Source organism: Aethina tumida, chromosome 3, assembly GCF_024364675.1.
Source record: "Aethina tumida isolate Nest 87 chromosome 3, icAetTumi1.1, whole genome shotgun sequence".
Classification (NCBI taxonomy): Eukaryota; Metazoa; Arthropoda; class Insecta; order Coleoptera; family Nitidulidae; genus Aethina; species Aethina tumida.
The window spans coordinates 34246694-34270159 of record NC_065437.1 but is presented as its reverse complement, the minus strand read 5'-3'; the positions used below and the strand labels follow the sequence as shown (position 1 = coordinate 34270159).

Here is a 23466-nt window from a genome sequence, read left to right as displayed (position 1 = left end):
TAATCGTATTATAGAGTACATTAGTATACTTGTTCATCATCATCAAAGTGTTGTTGTGATATAATGCCTAACAATGGGATTGGGTTGTTGAACAAATTCATCATTCCTTACAAGGAGTGATACTTGCGTTTGACAGATCTTTTCTCAGAAGACTGTTTCTTCAGTAATTTACACTCATCAGCGCATTTGGTGGTCATCACGTGTCGTACTGCACTCTTCAACACATTCAATTCTTTTAGTTCTCTCATAACACACTCGGTTATGTCGTTGATTATAACCGGATTTAATTGCGGTTTTATCTGTTTATCTTTGAACGCTGGACTACGTTTACCAGAGAGTGAAGAGGTTGCCATTACAGGCCTGCTAAAGAGAAGATCCATCAATCCTCTAGTCGCCTTTGCGCAGCAACTCCAATCAACTCTATCATAGCTGTCTGCTAAGACTTTGGTTCCCAGGGAACCAATCGTAACGTAACCATCAACCACTTCCATGTTGTTTAAAGCAACTCTGCTAACTATCTCTTCTTCCTTCTTCTCCTTTTTCTTCGGTGTTTCTGTGACGGATACATTAGCATTCGTTTCTGACTGCTTTACTTTACGTGGCAACCACTCTTCGTCTTTCTCACTCGAAGATGGAGTTTCTATGTCACTGCCACATTCACTTTTGATCTTAAGTTGCTCTTCCGGCTCCTGTGCTTCTGGATATCCACCTTCCTGTCTGGCAGAAGAAACGTCGGAAACACGTTCCTTCTTCATTATTTTTGCAACATTTGCAGATTGTTTTGTGGTACCAGTGTTTTCTTTTCTCTCAGCTTTTGAACTTGATGGATTATGTTCTGTCGCAGAAACATGCGAGGCGTGAGAAGTACTTACAGCAATTTCACATAGAAGTTTCAAATTGTAACTGAGGTCGGTAGGCTCTATGCCAGCTTTTTGGACGCAACGTTGTGCTGCGGCCATCAATCTGTCATAGCCATACGGAACTGACAATTTGTCAGTTTTGTCACTATCGATGACGGTTTTTCTCCATACGTCCTGAGATGCAAGTATACGCTCTATCGTAGTTTCTAAAAGGTTCAATAAATTGTCGATTGTTTTTTCACACAAATCCAGGTTCTTGGACATTTCCGTAGATTTGCTTGTTTTAATAATAAATAAATAATTATTATTGTCTGTTCAACTGTTCGGAGGGAAGTTTGTACGAATACACTACTTGAGTCTGAGATTGAGCTTTTATCTTGAAATTATACACCTGTATACAGTCTATATTATTAATTTTGAGATTATACCCTTAATTTTTACCTATATCTCAACTTATGCTGTCCTTGTGATACATTTTACCTACATTACCTGATATTTTAAGACTAGTAATTTTATTATTTATTTTAAATAAAAATGTTTTTGATAATTAATTGGAAATATCATTCTAATAATAATACAAGACAAAAGTCCAACATTAAAAATGTTTTTCGTAGTATGTATTTATTTATCAATATAACATTTTATTGAGCATCTTCATCTCAATAACAACCCAAGGGGTTTCAGAAATAAATTGCACAATATATTTTTTAATATTTACTTTAGTTTGAGCAAACAAATTCACAATACAAAACAACATCAGTTTATTTTACTAATTTAATTAAACAGTATTTTTTATACTTTCACGTTTACTTTTACTGTGTGAACAAATATAGATACGTTTCATTTATCTTAAATAATAAATGTGATTATTATATTATTAAAATTAAATTATGTAATATTATTTAAATTAAAAATATTTATATCATTTTTGTTAAATATGAATGAATAATGTAAAAAAAAAGATTTTGATATATATACACCAGATATTTATTATTTTACGAAACTAATTTGATACATTATTTATGTGTTTTTTTCTAAATTCTATTAATCATAACCAGTTAATTTTCTCTTCTCTTCAGGCATTGCATGAATGCTATAATTGGAGCTTCGAAAATGTAGTAAACGAAAGAAAAAACAAATATTTATACAAAAAAATTTATTACTCTAAAATATAATACTAAAAAGTTGTTATAATTATACATATAATTAAAAGTTATTACAATAAAATAATATCTCTACTTATTTTAACTAATGTTGTGGTTCAGATAGACCAATTACATCTGATAAAATAAATTGTTCTATAACTGATCAATATTGCCTTAATTAAAACTCTATTCTTTATAATTATGAATGAGAATATGATGGGAAGTATAATTTTCTCTTATTTTAATGGATTATTATGACAATATTATTAAAACAACTTAAAATTCTAATTTTTTAAAATAACTAACTACTTAAAATATTCTACATTACAATATTATAATGTAAATAGTTATGTTTATATGGGTGAAAACAAATACTCAGCAACCTCCTAATTACAAATCGATACATTACATACAATAATACAATTAATATTGCAAATTTATTAAAACATTTGCAAATTTTGCATTTTTTATAAGTGTTATAATCGTTATAAAAAGTTTGAACTAGTTTTGGAGGCTAATTGTATATAAAGGACAATATTATTATTATATTGTTAACATAATCAAGAAATGTTAAATTATGTTTCAATTTTTGTTAATTTTATTATCTGTTCTCTATTTTAAATTATTTTAAATGATATGTGATATTAATAAACTTCACTTTAATAGATTTATATTAAAATCTACCAAAACCCTCGACAGTCAGTCAAGGAAAATCAATTCTTGGAAATATCAATGTGATTTAGGTTTTTATACAATAGCCATTTACAAAACTTTTGTAGATTTTCTCAAGATTAATAATCAAATATCTTAAATGCAAATACAAAAATATATTTTTGTTTTTTAACTTGCAACGACTGATGGACATGAAGAAATTTTGAAACAAGAATTGAACATATAAAAGTAACAAATAATTTTTGGCAGGTGTCCCAGAAAATCTGCCTAACTTCAACAAACAACATGCAAACATAACTTTGATACATTACGTTTGGGTTTTCCATTGCATATTTCACCCAGGTGTATTTAGAATATTCTATATTGATGGTGGCTATACTTATATATGAAAAACACAATATCGTAATGTGAATAGTTGTGTTTATGTGGTTGAATTTAACTATTACAACAACCTTCTAATAATTCCTGACACACCATAGAAAATAGCAACTTATTAATTTAGTATATTAATATTTAAAGCTCGTCGTTAGGAATACTACCCTTTATTTTTATAAAAGTTTTCTTCCACAATTTACACTCATCTGCACACTTGGAAGTGATAATCTGCCGCACCAATTTTTTATTAGCAACGTTTTCGAATTTCCTCAATATACATTCGATTATATCGTTGACAATAACAGGATCCAATTGCTTCTTCCGTTTTCTATCCCTGAAGGCTGGACTAAGCTTACCAGTTAACGAGGAAGTTGCCATTACTGACTTGGTGAAAAGAACATCCATCAAACCTCTGGTTGCTTTGGTTGTGCAGTCCCACTTAATTCCATAATAGTCAAGAAGACTGACTTTGGTTCCCGAAGAACCGATCGTAACATAACCATCAATCATGTTGATATTATTTAAAGCAGTCCTGTTTTGCATAATCTTTGAGGTTACCATACATAGTTTTTTACTTGGTAGCCAATATTCCTCTTCCTCACTTGTAGATATTGTTCGTTTTGAAATGCCCGAGTCACTATCCAATTCAGTGTAATTTCTACACTGTATTTCAGTGGAGGTTATTTGAGTATGATTTGGTTTTCGTAAGATTCTTACATTTCTTTTTGTCTTAGGACTAATTTGATACCCTTGTCCTTGTACTTGATGATCTGGTTGAATTCTGGTAACAGTAGTGTTTACAGCAATATTCGAAAGAAGCTTCAAATTATAATTGTAATCGTTGGAGTCTGCTGTTAAAACTTGGATGTAACGTTGCAACATTGCCAACAATCTATCTTGACCATATGGAACAGAGACATCCGCATCTTTAGCAACTATGAGAACCTTCTTTTTCCAAACATCTTGAGAGGTTATTATACGGTCCATGGAATTTTCCAAAAGGTTCAACAAATTGTCGATATTTTTTTCATATAAAACGACGTTCTTGGACATTTTCGTAGATAATATTATATTTTAGCTTTAATAACAATTGGCGTAGATTCATTAACTCTTCGGGGGAGTGTTCATATGAAGATAATATTATTTAATTAAATCATCTGTGGCACTTTTATCCTCCTTTTCTTGTTTATTGTTTCCTATAAGATAATTAATTCGATATTAGTAATTTGAAAATTTTATATCAAATAAATGAAGAATCATTAGAGTATTGTAAAAGGTCAATCTTGATGGCAACAATCTATTTTATTTCATATACACATATCTGATTTACAAAGCTTATATATACTTAACACACTATAGGCGGGCAGCAAAACAGTCCAAACTATTTTGTTGAATGATGACAAAAAATAAGAGATAATTCTTTCAGTTCCGTATGTAAACCAATAGAGTAAAATTATCTCACCCCACTTTTGAAGTAAGTACATTCAAAAAGGTAAAAATTATCCGGTTCACTAACAATCAACAGTTCTCGAGACGGGTATTTTTACCCGACCCGCTTATAGTGTGTTAATATGTATGTATTATAATTATTATGAAATTATAAAGTAATATGAATTTTATAATAAACTACAATTCAGATTCTAAAAGTTAAACTGTATCTATGTTTAGAATGTGTATTGGCCCCTTAAAATAAATTTTGCGGATTTTTCTCGATATTTACTAATGTCACACATTTGTTACAGATATGAATAATTCCAGCTGTGACATAAAATCAGGTGCCCGTTAATGGATCAGCAATGGAATATGATAGCGATTATTCATGGAACTCCTCATATGTTTATGGATTCGATAAGGAAAGCGGTTGGGGTGACCGATATTTTTTCACCTATTTTACTGAACTGAACACTCGACCTCCAGCATTCATCGCTGTTGAATTCACGATATTTGCGTTGATATTTTTAATATCCATCACCGCAAACTTATCTATAGTAATATGTGTGTCCAGGTGAGTGCAGTGCAACGGGATTCCACGTTATCGCCAAATCGAATATGTCGTTTTGGATAACATAAACAAGAGCGATTTCGAACCACTTTGGAAATGATTATGGTTTTGTTCTTTTACATTAAACAATTTTTATATTAAATTTATTAGTTGTCCAAAAAGTTTTACATCTTTAAAAATGTGTGATTTAAAGTGGCAAAATGACAATATGGAAAGTTTAATCCGGTTTATCCCCTAAACAAAATATCTTAAATAGACATAAAAATGTATCCACAAAATATAAATTAATGGTGATATGTGTCGATAAATGCACAACGTGCATGTCATACTGAAACTTGTACTAACAAAGAAATTAAGTAATATATCATGCAAAATTCTTATGCAATATTATTTGGCAATAAGTCTTTTATTAATTACACTGTTACATATAACGAAAAATGGGCTAGTCACAACAATGTTTGCGGAAGGTGGTAAACTTGGTGTATTAGTTCTTTAGTCTTAAACCAAAGAAGATTTTGATAAGTAGAAGGTGGACTACACGTGGAATTTTCCATATTCTCAAGAGGATATTCGACTTCTAAGATTGAACTTTATTTAACCAGAATTATTTTCTCGCGACATCAATTTACTTTTTGAAACTCGTGAAAAAGTTATTAATAATAATATATTATAATAATTATATATTATTTTTAATTTATAAGGATAAATTCTAAGCAAAATATTTCACATACTATAATTTAAATTAAAATTTTAAATTGTGTATTAGCAATAATTTTTATTGATAATTTTTTTATATAAATAAAGTTTAAAAGAAAGTTATTTTAGAGTTGAAAGTTAAAAAAACATAGAATAGTTTCTTATATACATGACATACGTATCTAATACAAGGCCTCTAATAGTAAATTTTAAAGGCTAATATGCAAAAATTTCGCTTTGGATACATTCTTTTTGAAAGCAGCTACTATGACAGAAAAGTAGGAAATGAGTATTTTTAATTTACATTCATTTTTATTCCCTCAATTTATTTTTAGACATCAATCTACATAGAATAACATAATTTAAATATACCTTCAAATTTTCTTTGATATATCCGGTATCCGTGTTCTTAAAATAACGACTTTGTAAAGTTACGATTTTACAAATTGTATTCCGCGAATTTCCAATTATATTTGCGACTTGTTCGGTGAAACTGTATTTATTTTAACAGCGTTTGAAATGCCTGAATATATTAATCGTTTATTACCCTTATGTAAATAGGGCGTCCTATTTTATTTAACGAGCTAATGTAAAAAGATCCTTAATAATTAATCATGTTATAAGCAAAGTTAAGTTTTAAACTGGGTCAAATTTGAGCAATTATCCTCAACAAAAATTAGAAATCAGAGTCGCAGACATGACGGAATTTTTATATACACCTTTCAAGTTTCAAATGTCCTTTGTTTTCAAGATTTAATGCATAAATGTGTCATAAGCACAAAACACAATTTATGTTCTTTTGTGGTAAGAAATATTTATTCGGACGTTTTATTGTTATTACTTATGATAGTTGACCGAATTCTTATTATAAACACAAACTGACTAATATATTCTGCTTGCATTGGATTAAATTAATCACACCGTATCTCATTGTTTAAATTATATAATAAATAGTCATTTATATTTACTCTATTGATTTCGAGAATTTGGTTAGGTATGTGTTTCAATTCTGTGTTGAGTTCAAAGAAATGTATTAAACAATTTATTGTTGGTTGAATATCATAATATACTATTAAAATGAAATTATATGCCTCATCAGATACTGCAATACTCATCCACATTTAATACCTGTGAAATTTTATTGAGAAATTTGAGAAACCCATAATTGTAATATTATATTCAGATGGGATTAAATATTAAAAGGGTTTTAACGTAATCTTTTATTTTTCAAATGTCATAATTATGGAATTAATATTCGGTACTAAACTAGAAATAAGCACATGATTTTAAGAAGAAAGAAAATGTTTATATTTAATATTTAAATTATTTGACATTACTTGAGTAAATAAACTATAACGGAAATAAACATTTTATGTTTCCATTAAATATGCAACCATAATAAAGTTTTATTATTAAATCATATTTTAATATTCATTTTGTGTGATTATTAAAACCACCCACGAATATAGACACGTACAATTGTAGAATGCTTTTACGTGATTCAGTTCACTGAATAAAAATATGCTTGTTAGATTTAAATTTGCAACAAAAAAAAAATTGTTGCTTTTAATACATGCAAAATCGACGGAAAATTATGTTAAACTTTACAAAGTAATTCGATACAAATATTTATTTGTTAATTTCATTTATTAACCTAATTTTAATCTTTTTACTGTAAGATATGGAAAAAAACTTTTAACTAATAAAAGTGACTACTTACATGTCAAATGTTAAAAGGCAATTAAAATACACATACATAACAATTCATTGACATTACATTTAAAATAATTAAATAAAATAACAGATATGTAAGACAAATACTAGACGAGACGCACAGAATGGTATGATGACATGTTCTTAAATTTTGGGGGTTATGTTGTTTTGGATTTGTTTATTCCTCCACAGTTAAAACACATTTTTATATAATGGTAAATATAAATATATTTGTTCCAGATTTTTAATTTTTCTAATGTACGTTAATTTTTTAACGCCGACTTTTTCTTAAATATGTGATTCGCATTAGCCGAAATCAAACACGGTGTCGGAAATTTTTTCCGCCACTCGTTCTGGGTAAGACAATATGAAGCGAAATAAGTAATTAAAAATATCATTTCTTATCGTGGAGATTTCATTTTAAAAGTAAAAACTAAAATCAAAATTTATTTAAACAACAATCTTAAAAAGTAAAAAAGGCTAATATTCATTTATTTTCTACGTGTATAGTCCAGTCATATTAGCTAAAATTAGGTGAATATCTCGGAAATCCAGATACCCAGCTAAAAACTCGTACAAACTTGACATCCCAAAACTTGTCTAAAAATTCACACATGACAGGGTGGCCGCAACTTAAAAAGTCAGAGGTCAAAAGTCACAAAAATCGATTTTTTACACATTTTTTGTAAATATCTCGTTTCCTATGGGTTTTACGCTACTTGTATTTCTTATCAATATTGTAGAGAATTAAATTCTCTATAACTTTTGTTTTAAACATTTTTTCATACGTCGAACCGTTGTCGAGATAAAGGGCAGAGAGCGTGGGGCTAGGGTATAATTTGAGTTTAACTGGTAGTCCCGATCGAAAATATATGGTATAAAGTTTAAAAAATTATTGTTAAATATATAATTAACGTTTTTTATTAACTATTACATTATATTCAATCATATTTTTTGCCCATGTGACTTAGCAATGTCGCGAGCGCAATGTCAAGTTGTGTAAATTAGTGTCTACGTGACTGGCAGGATTATCAATAAAAGAAAGAAACAACTTGAGAGAGAATTAAATTCTCTACAATATTGATTAGAAATACAAGTAGCGTAAAACTTTACAAAAAATGTGGAAAAAATCGATTTTTGTGACTTTTGACCTATGACTTTTTAAGTTGCGACTATCCTATCATGTGTGAATTTTGAGACAAGTTTTAGGATGTCAAAATATAAGTTCAAACGACTGAACTATAGTCTCGTTGCGCTTGGATATTATTTGGTTTGTTTATCAGGTTTTTTATACCTATTTAGTTAAATTAATTAATCTTTTCAAGTCTATAGGTTATTTTTATGTCATAATATTACTTATTTATAATGCAAAGGAATTGTTCTTAAATTGACCAAGTTCAAAAAATCTTGATCAGATACGTTCTGCTTCTTCATGACAAATTATGAATTCATGAACCCAAATTAAGTTTCAAAACAGTTCTTTTACATCCACCATTATTATAGTTCAGATATTTCTATGTAACATTGTTATTAATTTTTATCATTGTTTAATTTTTTGTGTATTAAAGAATTTAATTCTGAACAGGAGGTGAAAATTAAGGTTGTTTTTCTGTTCAATTCAAAGAATTGGCAAAAAATGGTCAATATTTTGTTGAATAAATGTTATTTTAAAGTTAAACGTTAAACATGTAAATTCATTTTACGGTACTTAACAAAATAAAGAGTAAAGTATAACATAAACAGAGAAACAGGTGCGGAAACGTACGCATTTTATTTTTATTTCTCTTAAATTAAACAAAATAAATTCATAAACTAAAATTACTCTACTGTAGTCATTGATTAAATAAAATACAAAAACAAATTAATTCAACAAAAATACCATTCGATCTTCAAAAAGTATTTTTTACATTTATTTAAATTTTAAGTTGAAATGAAATATATTATTTTTTTAATTTAAATTAAAAATTTTATTATATTAATATAGTATTATACACATCTTATGACTTATTAAAGTCGAAACATGTAGGGTTTTAAATTATTATAAAATAAAAACAACAGCAGGGAAGCGCTCTTTATAACCTTGTAGGAAAATATTGTTTGTTTATATTAAGTCTCCATCTAGTTTTTGTTATTTTAAATTAATATTTATTCCGTTTTTCTCTAAAAATAATTTGCTTGTTTTTTCCACCCTGCGACAAAATTGGAGAAGTCTTATCAAAAATACTTTAGAGCAAATTGAATGAAATATGTGGCACCAATCTTTTGCTCTCGTCTGGACAAACCTCCAAAACTGAAACGACATTAATAATAATATTGTTCAAAACTGTCAAATTAAGTTATTTTATAATTACATATCACTTTGTGTAACTTAAACTCTATAATTTCATTAGTCTACGAGTCCTATTCGTTCATTATCCGTTAACAAGGGTTTCAGTGACAGCATGACACACTTACGAAGAAAATTTTCCCCCGAAGACTTTCCATAAACAAATTAATTGAATAACATTTGTGTTGTTTGCTCTTGATTAATGAACTAATTTGCCGAATTATTTTCCCTGTTTTATCTCTTTATCGCCCGTCGTAAATATAGTTTGTTTTGAAAAGGTGCGTGTTAAGGAAATAATAAGGATGCTATAAATAGACAATGTATAATTAATTGGTGGTTCAACTTTGAAGACGACACAATAACGATACATCACTGTCATAACAAACCTAGGTATTGATCGTTTCTAAAGAGGAACTACGTGAACCTTCAGTCTACACAACCTCATTAAATTAAATCCACTTTGCATTTTATGCATCAGCAGGATTTGCATGATTGAATGATACCACCGTAAGAAAATTAATTACTCAATATAACAAAGGTTTATTTTTGCATCTACTGTCATTCATCAGCTTCAACATTTTAAATTTACTGGTTGAGAAGTAGATTCGCGCACTTCAATCAGTCTTTTGGACTTGAGATTAAGTGTGTCCAATACAGGCAAAAACTGCATTTACTATATTGAGTATTCAGCATTTTATGGTGTTGCGAAGAAAACAAAAGTTATAAAAATAACCATTTTGTTAATTGATTCTTTCCCATTCATATTTTACATACATGAACAAAATAAACCAACACTGTGTATTCATTATTTAGTTTTCGTTATATCAACTAATTATCGACGTAGAAAACCATTCATAATAATTATTTTTTAACCCAGTTTCCCTCTGTTTATAAATAGGCTGCAGTGGACTGCAGCCCTTTTATGTTTCCAAACTTTCTCCCTATTTTTTTCGCTTCCGAAACTGGGTTAACCTTTGATATATGTATGGATATTAAGTGAGGGTTTTCGTATTTATTGGAAAGCGGATATACGGGCATATATCATGAGGAATTGGCCCTTTTATCTCTGTAGCTGCATCCAACGCACCCCTTAAAAAGCCCGGGAGACGTACGCAGAACTGTATTTATGTCTATAAATAGACTCCGGTTGCAATTCAATCCATAGTTCACTGTTTATCCCTGCTTTTCAAATTGCCGCAATATCATAAATAAACGTGTTAATGCTCCCAATTTTTGTTTCAGGTTCCCGGACATGCGAACGGTGACGAATTGTTTCGTTTTGAATTTGGCTGCGGCAGATTTATTATTCGCCATAACGATACCGACTGTGGCTTACACGAGAATCGTCGCCGTTTGGAAGCTGGGAAATATCGCATGTAAAATCATTCCATACATTCAGGTACGAACTGTTGCGGTAATAATTCACCGGTCGCAAGAAAACTTTTGCGGACAAATTGCATCTCAGATTTATGTATATACGTTGTTTGGGAAGCTTTTAAGGAAACCATTCGTATGGGAAAATTTTTGATTTTATTGTATTTGAGGATCCATTTGTAATTCATGCATTTTTATGAATATGATATCCTCTACTGAATATAAATTAGATTCAGTTTTAATTTTCCACTAGATTTCTTCTGAAGATGGGAAACTATGCAAAATATATGTAGAGAGATAGAGTCATGTAAAAAATCAGATAGGTTATTTAAATTTGGTTTTATATACATTTTTCATGTGAAATAACCTACAAGAAACGAGCATTCCGAGCTTGAAGGTAAATGTGACATACAAAGAAATTTATTTTAGCATTTTAACCTATTTCCCGGTAAGCAGTTTTAGCAAAATATTAAATAAATTTATTATTTAAAATACCACATTCCTTTACTATGTTTGCAGGATGTGTCCTAGTTCCTTAAAGTTTTGTTAGTTCTTATCAAACCTTGAGGAATATGTGCAAGATTTATTTATGAAGTCAAATATAATCAAAACTTTAAGTAATCTAACTTCCTGCAGACAGATATGACTTAATCAAATGGATTATTTCAGAGCTAAATTATATTTTCTCGGCAAAGTGTGAAACGTCAGTTGGTTTGATACGATATTAAATGAAAATGTTTCCGTATTTGTTCACAATCAAATATAGGTATGTAAGAAAATAATATTCTACTATTATTACAAATTAATACAGTGCATATCTATTGAAGAGGATAATTTAAATTTCATAGGTTAAATATATTTAAAAATATTTTCAATATATATATTTTTTTTGGCCAGTAATATTATTTGAATATTTGCAGCTCTAGATGGTCAGTATTTTAAGTTTATTTTACTTTTTATATATTCAATGGACATAAAAAAATAGCATTCCACTTCTTTGTTTCCAAAAAAGGGATTTAGTAGGTTGAACACATTTTATTTGGTTCATTCTTAATCTATCTCTTATTTAGCATCATAAAATGCCACAGAGAAAACTTTCTTAAGAAGATTTGTCGTTATAATTTCTACACTCTCTGTTAAACAGTTGGCATCAGGTTGGTCACAGAGCGAGTCTAGGTACACATTATAACATTCGAATATAGTTGAATGTGGTGAGATATACCATGTGCAAAATATGGCTCCAACAGTCTTTGCTTGCTAATGTTCTTGAAGAATGGCCAGCTATTAAATTAAATACTAAAATCCTGTATGATTTTCAAAACATTTTATTATTAAATAAATTTAAAATTTAGTTTGCAAACTTTATATCAAACATTGAAACGCAAATAAATAATCGTTCCTTTTGTTATGTTTTAATCAGACTTCAGACTAAGTGTTTTTAAATTTCAAGTAACAATTTCGTTAAACAAGGCTTTACGAAAGTTGAATGTTCTTTAATAAATAATTAATATAGAAGTAATACATTCAATTTACTCTTTGGAAACTCAATTTACGAATTTTAATTATTTTCCGCCTTAAATGGTTTTTAATAAGATTACAAAGCACTTTTTTCTATTTCCGAATGCTTTGATATTTTTTGGCCCTTCTAAATAGATTTTTTTACTGAAGTTTCTATTAAAAACAACTTATAATTAATTAATTATCTCAGATACTTACGCTCTTGCTGATTTTGAGAGTTGGCAGTTTTAACAAGTCTCAGGTCTAACTGAGAAAAATATTTTTTAGAAACTCTAGTTTATTCATCAACATACTGTTCTTTAAGAGTGATACATTCATTCCAACGTTTCTTTTAGATGCCTTTTATGTAAAACGATTTCAAAATGGGCCTCAGTTTCGGCAATTACTTCTTCATTTGAGTTAAATTTCTTTCCCAACTGCACCTTTCCCATTTCTGCAAAAAGCCAGTTGGAGGATAAATATGGAGAGTCCAGTGGATGGCTAAGCAATTCAAAGCATAATTGATCCAATTTAACCATTATTTTCATCGAGTTGTGACACGGAACACTGCCCTGGTGAAACAACAGTTTTATCTTTTGCATATGGAATCGTTTCTTCTTCATTTCTGGATTCAATCGGTCCAATAGTGCCATGTAATAATCACTATTGACAGTTTTGTCTTTTTCAAGACAAAATTCTATGTGCGTCCCAAAATACTTGCCAGCAAATTTTTGAGTTTTTGGTCATTATCATAGCAAGCATAATCAATAAGTGTTGATTTCCCTGATGCAGGGTCCCCATAAAGTTTATCAACCCACTTTTTGACATCAACAATATTTTTCGATATCAATAATGTTTAATCAACACACAAAACTGGGGTCACTAAAACAACTGCAATCCCTAAACTCACTGTCAAAATGTCATGGAATTTTGACACATACTGATTGAATGTATATACTGCCATATTCATGTCAGACCGGGGACTTCAGTAAACAATATAAAAAACTAGTATATTATTACTTTTATAATAGTGTTTTATTTTGACAAATTTACACATTAAACCACATAAATAAAATATATCTTTTATGTTTCAGTTCGTCTCCGGAATAGTACTACTATGGACTCTCGCTCTGATAAGCATCGACCGCCACCGCTGCATAGTAATACCCCCCTATCGTTCCAAGATGTCTCCCAAACAAGCTGCCATTTATTCTTCCATAATCTGGCTGTCGACAGCCGTCATCTTTATCCCCGTCTTACTGTGGTTCCGCGAGGTGACCAGCGACAAAGGCGACGCAGTCTGCACGCTGATCTTCCCCAAATCCAACAACATACACTACTCTCTTTGTTTTATAATTCCAGTCATATTATTCGCATGTTTGCTTCCGATGTCACTGCTAGTCTACCACTACCACAGGATATTCCAAAAGATCCTATCGACCAAGAACGCATGGGCCACATCGTGTGTCATGTTGAGCGCCGTCGAAATAAAAAACTGCAACCGTTCCCAAACGAGGAGGCAAAGCGAGCTCAGTCTTTCGGATATATTTGTTCCTTGGACTAGAAAATTCTCCGCTCAATATTCATCGTCCTCGCCCAGCGGGTCCAACAGCAATCCAAGACACGGGTCAATGTCGCAGCACGAAGAGATGAGACTGAACAAACACATTAAAGTAGTTAGGGTGCTGTTCCTGAATGTGATCGTCGTTTTAGTCATGTGGCTGCCCATCACTGTGGTGATGTTGCTCATATACATCGACGGCAGACGGGCGAACGAAGACAAGAACTTCTTTCTGCGCTCGTATCATTTTGTCGCCGCACTGGCCATTGCGTTTCTCAACACGTTGGTTAATCCTGTATTGTACGGTGTCCTTTCGGACAACTTCAGGGCCTGTTTAATACGCATTTGGTGTAGAAAGGGCGGAACCAAGAGCGCAGACATTATAAAGGATCCAGTCACCCCGTCTAGCGGGAGACAAAATGGAAATGCGAAGTCTGTTAAAAAACAAAGTTTTATAAACTCAGTGAGTGAGAACCAGAATGATGTGCCGTAAATTAGATTCGCTTCGACACGGTCGTAAGCGGTCATAGCATTTATATTGACCTCCTACACATAAAGCAACAGTCTATTTTTTACAGTTGGTAATTTTCAGGCTGGTTGTATGCCCTTTGTCTCCACCAGGAGTTTCGAGGATTGCTTGTTTAGTTTTAATCAGCATGCAAATGAATGTTTTTGTTACAGAATATGTGAATATGGAATTAAGGTATTATTGGTTTTTATGTTCGTCATTAAACGTAAAATGGCAAAACTACCATACATAATTCTTAATACAGTTGAATTAATTGTCAGTATTAAATGAGTTGCGAGGAGGTTAATAAGTTTGCTATAACCGCATACACAACAACAAATTATTTACGATGAAAGATAACATTATTCAATTATATAATACTCATTTGAAAAGTCAATACTAGATCTATGTGTTTTGAACAATGTTGTTTAATTAAAAGAAAATTAAACACTTAGAAGAGTAGAGTTAAAAGTTACTGGAGGACTGATGATTTTAAGACATACTTTGTTGTTGTGTATCATTATAGAGTATTATGTGACGTCAATACGGGTGATAAACTTTATGGGTGGAAATGTAAGCTACCTATATGTATGAAATGTTAATTTGATGTATTATTATAACTTTAACATTCCAATAGAGTAGATGAACATGTAATTAATTACTTTACAATGTATGAATGAAGTATTAATTGATGAGGGATGTCGTAATTAAATCAGAGTTTCAGTCTGCTTTGCAAGAGTGACCTAATTATTTGTTACTCTTTATAAATTTAGGAACAATTGTAATTGTGTTTTTTTTTGTCAATTGGGATGAATATGATTCATACTATTTATTTCCATTTTTGCATATTAGATGTACAAGTATTGTAATTAATCTAATTCGTGACTGTTCCATTCAAAATATAGTCAATTGTTAGAATTAAGTATAAATTTATTTTATATTTAGGTATATTGTTTTAGTTATATTTTTATATTTTGATTCCTAAATGTACATAATAAATATTAAAAGGAAATTCATTGTGTTATTATTTGACGTGTGATGTGTTTAGAATAATAACATTAATTTTGTAAAATTTTCTCAAAAAGTATTTATTGTCATTGAAAATCAATTAAACATCGACTTATAAAATATAAGATTTTCTAAAACTAATTGCAGCCATTGACAACAGACAAAACTTGCGAATAAGTTTTTTGCACCTCAGATTCTCCGGAAATGGATACAAGGCCCGTGGCTGAATCCTAAAATTTATTGGATGCATAATATCAATTTTCTGAAGATACCAATCTATGTTAATTGTTTACCTTAAACAAGAGATCCTTTTTGCCATTAAAACCTCCAAACATTCTAAACCAGTCTGGCCTCTTACTAAATAAGTTACTTGCAGATAGCAAAGCATTTCTTATTTCATCAATGTCAGCATCAGATTTTGAGTTACCAGTGACAACCATATGAGGAGGAGCTTGAGCCAAGTTACATTTCTTGAATTCCTCAACCGGTGCTCTTCCACCATCGGGACAAAGTAGTTCATAGTCACTAGACTTTAAGCTTGCAGCCCAGCTTTCAGTGTTTTTACCATCTAGATTTTCATGAAAGTCATAAAAACGTTTAATTAAATTAATTCATTTATAATTACCAGTATTTCCTGGAACTGTAACATGTTTGACAAAAGCAACGTCACCGCCCCCTTGAACCAAACATCTGAATGCTCCAGTATATCCGCTGTAACTTTCTGACTGATCGAAGTTGCATTTGGTGGTTAAATCCTTTTTGTCCACATCACCGCCGCACAATGTGCAAAGCTTTTCTGAAACTGGTTCCGTCAATTTATTTCTTGGATCTTTAGAACCTGGCAAACAACTGCCTCCACTGAAGAATTCTGATAAAGCTTTAGGATAAGGACAGTCTGTATTTTTAATTAAGTTCAACTTAATCAAAGTATACAAAGGTGCATTGTATCCAGCTGTTCTGCCTATACCTGTATGACAGGACTTGGCACCCTTTAAATCAGCAAAACTTTTATATGGCGAATCCTTTTTAACCACAGCTACAGCAAAGTAAGATCCACCTTGATTTCCATACTGTTCGGCAACGATTGGTTTAAGATTGAATTCAGCTTGGGCTTTCGCTACCAATCCTCCATCCAGAGTGATGATATCAGCACCATTATCACGGATAGTTTTGAAGCAGTCAAAGACGTCTTTCTCTTCAACACAGTCGAAACGTGGGCGGATGTTCCTTGAGAACGCAGCCTTGCTAAACGCTTGACATTTTTCAAGTTCATCTTTGGATGTAACACAGAATCTGACTGTTTTGAACGGCGGACCGTAGTCACGTTCAAGGACATCAGTATAGTTAGCCTTGTCCAAGTAGTCGCCAGGGCCAATGACTTTGTTTTCTTTAGGAACGTTCTTATCGGTCAAATCTAACACTTTCTCCAACCATTTAGCGTGTTTTTGTGATCCAACGGTATTGAGATTTTCAATCTTCCTTCTCAGTTCGTCGATGGATTTGACGACGGCAGCGTTGGCCATGTAACCTTGCCATGGTCTTGCTGCCCATCTACAAGGAGTACCAGTTACGGGCACTCTCGTGCCATCGGGGCACAAATATCTGTATTCTTCAGGGTTCTCGTCAGTTTTTGATGCAGGAGTAACACCAACAGGAAGCTGAAGAATCAGTATTTAACATTACTTAAATTTACAATATTTTTTTCTGCTTACACCAAAGAATTTTCTGACGTAGATAACTTTAGTCCAGGCGACTTGACCACCATTATGGGCCAAACATCGTAAGGCTCCATCGTAGCCAGAGAAATTGTCGGGGTAGTCACAAACGTCCGGATGTTCACAAAGTTCACAAAGGTTTGAATATGTTTTTTCTGTCAATTAATAAAACTAGTTATAAACAATGGTTTCAAATAATGTATACGAAACTTACTGAGTTTTTGATTGATTTTAGGATCAGGTGACCATTTTCCAACAATACAAGCTTTGCTGAACAAGGTGGAGAAGGCTTTAAGTTCATTTTCTCTGGGTGATAAGTCTGGTTCATTGAGTTTACCAATAATGCCCATATTCTTGAGTTTAGTTAATGGTACTTTGTAGCCTACATTACGACCAACACCGGTGTGACAAGAATTAAGACCCTTAAGGTCTTTAAGACTGTCCAGTTTTAAGTCTTTGTGGATTACAGCTACGGCCTCATATCTAAACTCAGCTAAAATATTGTTATTGTGTAAATAGAATAATATTAATCAATTTGTATTATTTATACACATATGATTAATAATAATAGCTCGAGTTTAATCTTCAAAGAATGGGTAATTACAATTTCTTAATGTCCCTCATTGTAAAATTTATATGTAAATAAGATGTTTACTCTTCAACTTGGCTCGTTATATGAGTTCAGTTTATTCATTAATTTGCTGATTTATTGATTACTGATTGTGTGGTATTTTTTGCACAATTGTTATTCACAAGCAGATTTGTAATGTTATAGTGTTGACCTTGAATTTATATATTTACCTTCTGGCTCCTCCCTCGTTCTGATTTCTTCGAAGACCGCGAAGTCTTGATTTTCTACTTTGGATGCTACGTACATATCCTCAGGGTCGAACGTACCAAAATCGGCTTGTCTTTCCCTTATCTTATCAATACATTCAATCCTAAAATAGGCAAATAAATTTATTAAAGAAATTCTTCTGGTTTATATTTTATGTAGTTATTACCTATCCCTAGCAGGAATGCAAATTATTTTAGCTGCGCTTTTGGTCTCAGCTGCTATCATGTCCTTACATAAATCCAGCAAATTTTCCGGTACACACATTTTAACTACAAATGAAATTATTATGTGTATATAATTGTTTTACCGCTTTCTTTGTTTATTTTTATTATAATATGAGGCTATCGTTCACCAGAATATATGAATATTCATGTCGCTGGTGGATAAAAATATCTCAGAAAAATTCCCAAGCAAACTTGTTCCTTACAAATTAATAAACATAATTATTACACTAGATATAATATAAAATTTAATAAGTAACTTTGTATGCAAATTAATTTTTTGGTAAAAATAATTTCTTTGTAATTTTTTCACATTTCACTTTTTGCTGGTGCAATGTATATTTAAAATTTTTAAACCTACATAAAATAAAATAAATTAACTCCGATCCCAGTTATTAAACATAGTTAAATATAATGCAATTCTAAGTCTCCTTCATAAACCAGTAGTAATAAATAAATGCATAACATGAATAATTCACCTCTGGCGGCTCACATTCGAAATGCCATTACTAGCCGGTATTTGTTTTTTCATTTCAAATGAATGAATCTCCAAACTCGTTAGAAAGTTTACTCACATTCGTTCTGGGCCGCGCGACGGGTCCTTATCCAGTGGCTGGTGGACGGGCCCACAAAGGCCGTCGCGATAAATACGAACACAACCAGCTTCATTTCACTTTGTCGGCCGGTCTTCGACTGAAGCAAAATCTTCGAACTGGTCTTTCTTATATGTGTTTCATGAATCATATAAACAAGAGAGACGCAACACTGGGTTCCCCCTTGAGGTTGTTGATAAGGAAGAGCATAAACAAATATGGTAATATTGATTGCACTTGTGGAAATTTCATTTGGATGATAATGGCTAATAAAATAAATTGCACCAATAGATGTTGTTGTTGAGGGTCAAGGTTTTATTTTTCTTGTGAAACTTAATATAATGTTATATAATAATTATACTTGTATTTTTCAAAAGAAATGTTTACTAATCAAATTAAATTATTTAAATTCTCAACACCCATATGAGAGTTTAATTTAATTAATTCAACCTCAAGTATAAAAAATTATTCTCAGAAGATGACTGATGTGAATAGAAAATTATTAAATTATCATACAATAAATTATTCTCATTTTATTAAAAGAGCAGTTCTTTTTAATTTAAATTAATTTTATAATTATTAAGCGTACCTCAATTTATATACGGATATTTTTATTTACATAGTTTTAATACAACATTTTATTTCGGGCAGGGTACATAAGTAATTCAACCAAACCCTATATTCAATACAATTGATTTTATAATTTATTTCTGTGACCGGCATTAAAGCTAAAAATAGCTAGAAGTGTCAATTTATCGATATAAATTAAACATGATCTGTTGAAAAGTTCCAGAAAGGTAAAAAGCAGAGTAAAATTGCAGTAGATTCAAATCGATCATTTCGAGGAAGATTTCCAATTTTAACAGAAGGAATACACTGGAAGGGGTGATAGAAAACGCAAGACTGACAGAGCTGTGAAGGGGAAAACAAAAACGCTTGTTGTTCGCGTCACTTTTATCAGCGCATCCCCCATAAATCAAGAAGTAAACGAACTCGGTGAGTTAATGAGTACCATAAAACAAAGACTAAAAGAAGTTGGTTTTTATGGTAGAAAACCAGCAAAGAAGCTCTTCATTTCTATAAACTATAGAGCAACGAGACTACTTTTTGGAAGAAGACATGTGAACTCAAGAGATGGGCAATGGAAAATAATTTTGTTTTCCGATGAGAGTCGGCTCCAATTATTCAAATCTGAAGACATTTTATAGATGAGAGGACCAATTAATGAAATATATAATCTCACATTTGAAACACACGTCTAAGTTGTAAAAGAATGATTCGCTTCTCAAGGAGTACGTGTAATGCCCTGGCCAGCACAAACCCAGACTTTAATCCAATGGAAAACCTTTGAGAAGAAATTGATCCACGTAAAAGACTGTCAAATTTGAATGAACTCTAAAGTTCAAAATCACTCAAAAGAAATGTTGAGCGATTATATTGAAAAGCTACAAAAATCAATGAAGAAAATGTGTTTAGAAGTTATTAAAAATAATGCATATGCTACTAGATAATAAATAAAAAAAGGCTGAGAAGATAGTGGCTCTACTTTTGACCCTTGAATATTTTTCAAATATTAATAAATACCTAACTAAACTCATTAATAAATAATTATATTGCTGTATTGATTTCATTAAACATAGTGCATAACTGACAATAATATGAATATTTAAAAGTACTCTTTTATCAAGACAAATGAAAATTTTTCAAGTTGCTCTACATAAATGCCGTATGGGATTCCCGTTATCTCAACAAGATTTATTTCATACGCTGACCTTAATAAAACATTACATTTCCCAGAATTTATTTATCATATTTGTTTTGTATTATTTTATAATAACAATTTAATAAATTTTGTACACCAATTAAAATAAACAAAATAATTTTATATCACACTATTTAATTAATCAACAAATATTATTGTAAAATAAACACAGGACAGGAAAGTACTTTTCAACAAAATGCAAAAACACGTTTGTTTATAACGTGGACAACTTTTGATGCAAAAAGGGTAGTAAAAGCTTTAACCCTATATGTTAGTGTGTTATTCCCAATTTTTTTCAAATTAATTATATTTAAATTAAATAATATACATAAATATTTATGTATCATATAGATTCATAGATTTCTTTTAAACTTTGTAAATACTTTCAAATTCCTGTATTATTGGCCTCTGTAACCCAACCCGCCGAAGACAGATGGCGGTAAATTCTAGAACCCATTTATAAGATATTGTTATATTTTAAGATAAAAGAGATATTATAAATTGCTGATATAATAATATTCATTGTCAATATTAATATTCTGTACCACATAAAGCAGTACACATTCTATGAATGTATCTATACTATTAAACATGATATATTTATTACTAATGGAATTTTTAGAACCTAAAAAGTATTAATTTAGTTCGCATTTTACAAATCCAAATTATATATGTAAGTATGAAAATTAAAATAATATTTTAAACATATGAAATACCTTTCAGTTGCACATGTCTTCCATTGTGCACTTTCCACAAGGATTTGTCATTTTCCTCGTGTCTTCTACTTCTATAAATATACTTTCGAATTTTAATATTGGATTGTTCGGTTTTCAAGAAGTCTATTCAGTCGTAACAAAAGGGCTTTATCAGCGAAACTTTCTTATTTATTGGTCTGCATTTGAAATTAGATTCGAATGGCCTAAGGACTAGAGCCTAAGAACATACTAAGAATTTACATTTGTGTAAAAAGCGTGTTCGGCAGCTTCCGACAATCGATTATCAAACGTTTGATATCTTCAACGTAGCTTGCAAACCAGGAAGTTTAAGTGTATTTCTCTTTTTGTTAATCAGAACGAAACAAACACAATTAAATATGCTGTTGAAATCGAACAGTACAAATCTGCGTTTAAGGACATGTGTTTATTTACTCTGTATTCGATTTGTTACAACAAAGTAAAAAAAAATCTGGAACAACGAGAATGCGAGAAAGCGATAATATCGGGTTCGCACCATGAATATTTGATGTAGTTTCGGTAACAAACTTTTGCAATGTTATACCTAATTAATCCATTATATGTTGAAGCTGTCGAATTCATAAAACAAAGTATTTTATGGAACACGGAGCCCATAAAACGTTCACTTCGTTTAAGTTTTAGGTAACAAAGTTAATTCGGTAGGCACTGTGATTGTAATACTAAAATGTATTTTTGTTTGCACGGAAATTTATGTGCATGCGATATTTATCTCTTTTTGTAAATGTTCCTATAACACCATGTTAATTTTGCATATGTTTTCTCGTTAAAGTGATTGCTAAATTATTGTGTATTCGGACCCATGGAAATTGGGAAATTAACTTAGTTATTTTACAAGGTCTGTATGATACAATACAACTTCTAACATATAATGGTAAGATTAAATCGGAACTGAGGGACGCTTATATAAACACGATTTGGGTAGGATTAACACTTTAGATTTTAGTAATTTAAATTATACACCATTTCAAAGCATCACATTAAATTACCACATCCATAATTAAAGAGTATTTGAATCGTTCTAACAATTCTAGGGATATTAAATTCATAGATGTTCAATATTGAATATTGTAAACAGGAATTTAATTGTTGTCCTTTGTCTGAAATATGCGTATAACCAATATTGTCTTTGAAAATAATAAATGGAGTTGATTGCTGCCATATTTGGATGATAAATTTTGCCGAAGGCAAAATTTCCTTCTTTTGTAAAGTGGAAGTGATTTATTTAGTTATATGAATTGTTTAAATTTTACCGAAATTGCAAAATTTAAATTTTCGATATAAATATAAATCATGTTATTGTTGTTATTGAATGAATTAAAGTTTTCCCTGAAGGATTTTAAATTACATTTTGGTAAAGGATAAAATGGTCATTTATAAATATATTAAACATTCAATAACGAATTAAATTAATTTTACTCGATTATCGAATCGTGATTCTTTCCCTTATTTATAATAAATGGAAAACTGTGAAATTATATTTGATTTAGCCTGACACTTGTTGCACACAATTAAAACATATAAATCATATAATAATACGAACACATTCACGCTTGGTCATTTTAATGATGGTTTCTTGTGTAAGAATAATTTATGTTCAATGCGGAAACCATCACTGTATATTATTGAATTTAAAATAATTCCGGTTAGCACTTAGTCGTTTCTTTACAAGTTATTGCTTTCCAATGCCGTGAAACTGTCACACTTACATTATCCCCGTCCTAAACTCCACATTATGCAAAGTGGATGCGCTGTTTTCGTTCCCGAGAATTTTCGATCCGTTAAAATCTACCAGATGTAAATGATATACTGTTAAATGCAACTGCAAGTAATATTAATTTGTATCGT

At 30.7% G+C, this 23466-nt stretch overlaps 4 protein-coding genes across 4 annotated transcripts in view; 1 reads left to right on the top strand and 3 right to left on the bottom strand.

Moving 5' to 3' along the window:
- The window catches only part of LOC109600377 (free fatty acid receptor 4-like), a 48539-nt gene extending 32886 nt beyond the window's left edge, over nt 1–15653 (top strand). The window contains exons 2-4 of the mRNA XM_049965733.1: nt 4795–5057; nt 11032–11188; nt 13755–15653. Of these exons, the coding sequence (XP_049821690.1) occupies nt 4849–5057; nt 11032–11188; nt 13755–14714 (1326 nt within the window). The 5' untranslated portion in view covers nt 4795–4848 and the 3' untranslated portion in view covers nt 14715–15653. The remainder of the gene's footprint in view (nt 1–4794; nt 5058–11031; nt 11189–13754) is intronic.
- On the bottom strand, nt 52–889 carry LOC126265097 (protein insensitive-like). Its single transcript, XM_049965736.1, has one exon. The coding sequence runs from the start codon at nt 753–755 to the stop codon at nt 108–110; it is 648 nt and encodes a 215-aa protein (XP_049821693.1). The 5' UTR covers nt 756–889; the 3' UTR covers nt 52–107.
- On the bottom strand, nt 2031–7564 carry LOC126265096 (protein insensitive-like). The gene is made up of 2 exons (XM_049965734.1): nt 7471–7564; nt 2031–4248 (listed from the first exon to the last, which is right to left on the bottom strand). The coding sequence occupies exon 2, from the start codon at nt 4103–4105 to the stop codon at nt 3191–3193; it is 915 nt and encodes a 304-aa protein (XP_049821691.1). The 5' UTR covers nt 4106–4248; nt 7471–7564; the 3' UTR covers nt 2031–3190.
- Nucleotides 15654–15791: 138 nt separating the features above from the next.
- On the bottom strand, nt 15792–19238 carry LOC109600386 (transferrin). The gene is made up of 8 exons (XM_020016530.2): nt 19087–19238; nt 18457–18559; nt 18254–18393; nt 17667–17945; nt 17450–17607; nt 16363–17395; nt 16031–16305; nt 15792–15967 (listed from the first exon to the last, which is right to left on the bottom strand). Exons 1-8 carry the CDS (start codon nt 19178–19180, stop codon nt 15875–15877), a joined length of 2175 nt encoding a protein of 724 aa, XP_019872089.2. The 5' UTR covers nt 19181–19238; the 3' UTR covers nt 15792–15874.
- Between the last annotated feature and the right edge of the window lie 4228 nt (nt 19239–23466).

Excerpts from the sequence above, each read along its gene's own strand:
- LOC126265097 (XM_049965736.1), bottom strand. The coding sequence starts at position 755 with ATGAAGAAGGAACGTGTTTCCGACGTTTCTTCTGCCAGACAGGAAGGT.
- LOC126265096 (XM_049965734.1), bottom strand. The coding sequence starts at position 4,105 with ATGTCCAAGAACGTCGTTTTATATGAAAAAAATATCGACAATTTGTTG.
- LOC109600386 (XM_020016530.2), bottom strand. The coding sequence starts at position 19,180 with ATGAAGCTGGTTGTGTTCGTATTTATCGCGACGGCCTTTGTGGGCCCG. Across the intron at positions 18,394-18,456 it reads TGCATTCCTGCTAGGGATAG|GATTGAATGTATTGATAAGA; the intron begins GTAATAACTACA and ends TGCCTATTTTAG. Across the intron at positions 17,396-17,449 it reads ACGTCAGAAAATTCTTTGGT|CTTCCTGTTGGTGTTACTCC; the intron begins GTAAGCAGAAAA and ends CTGATTCTTCAG.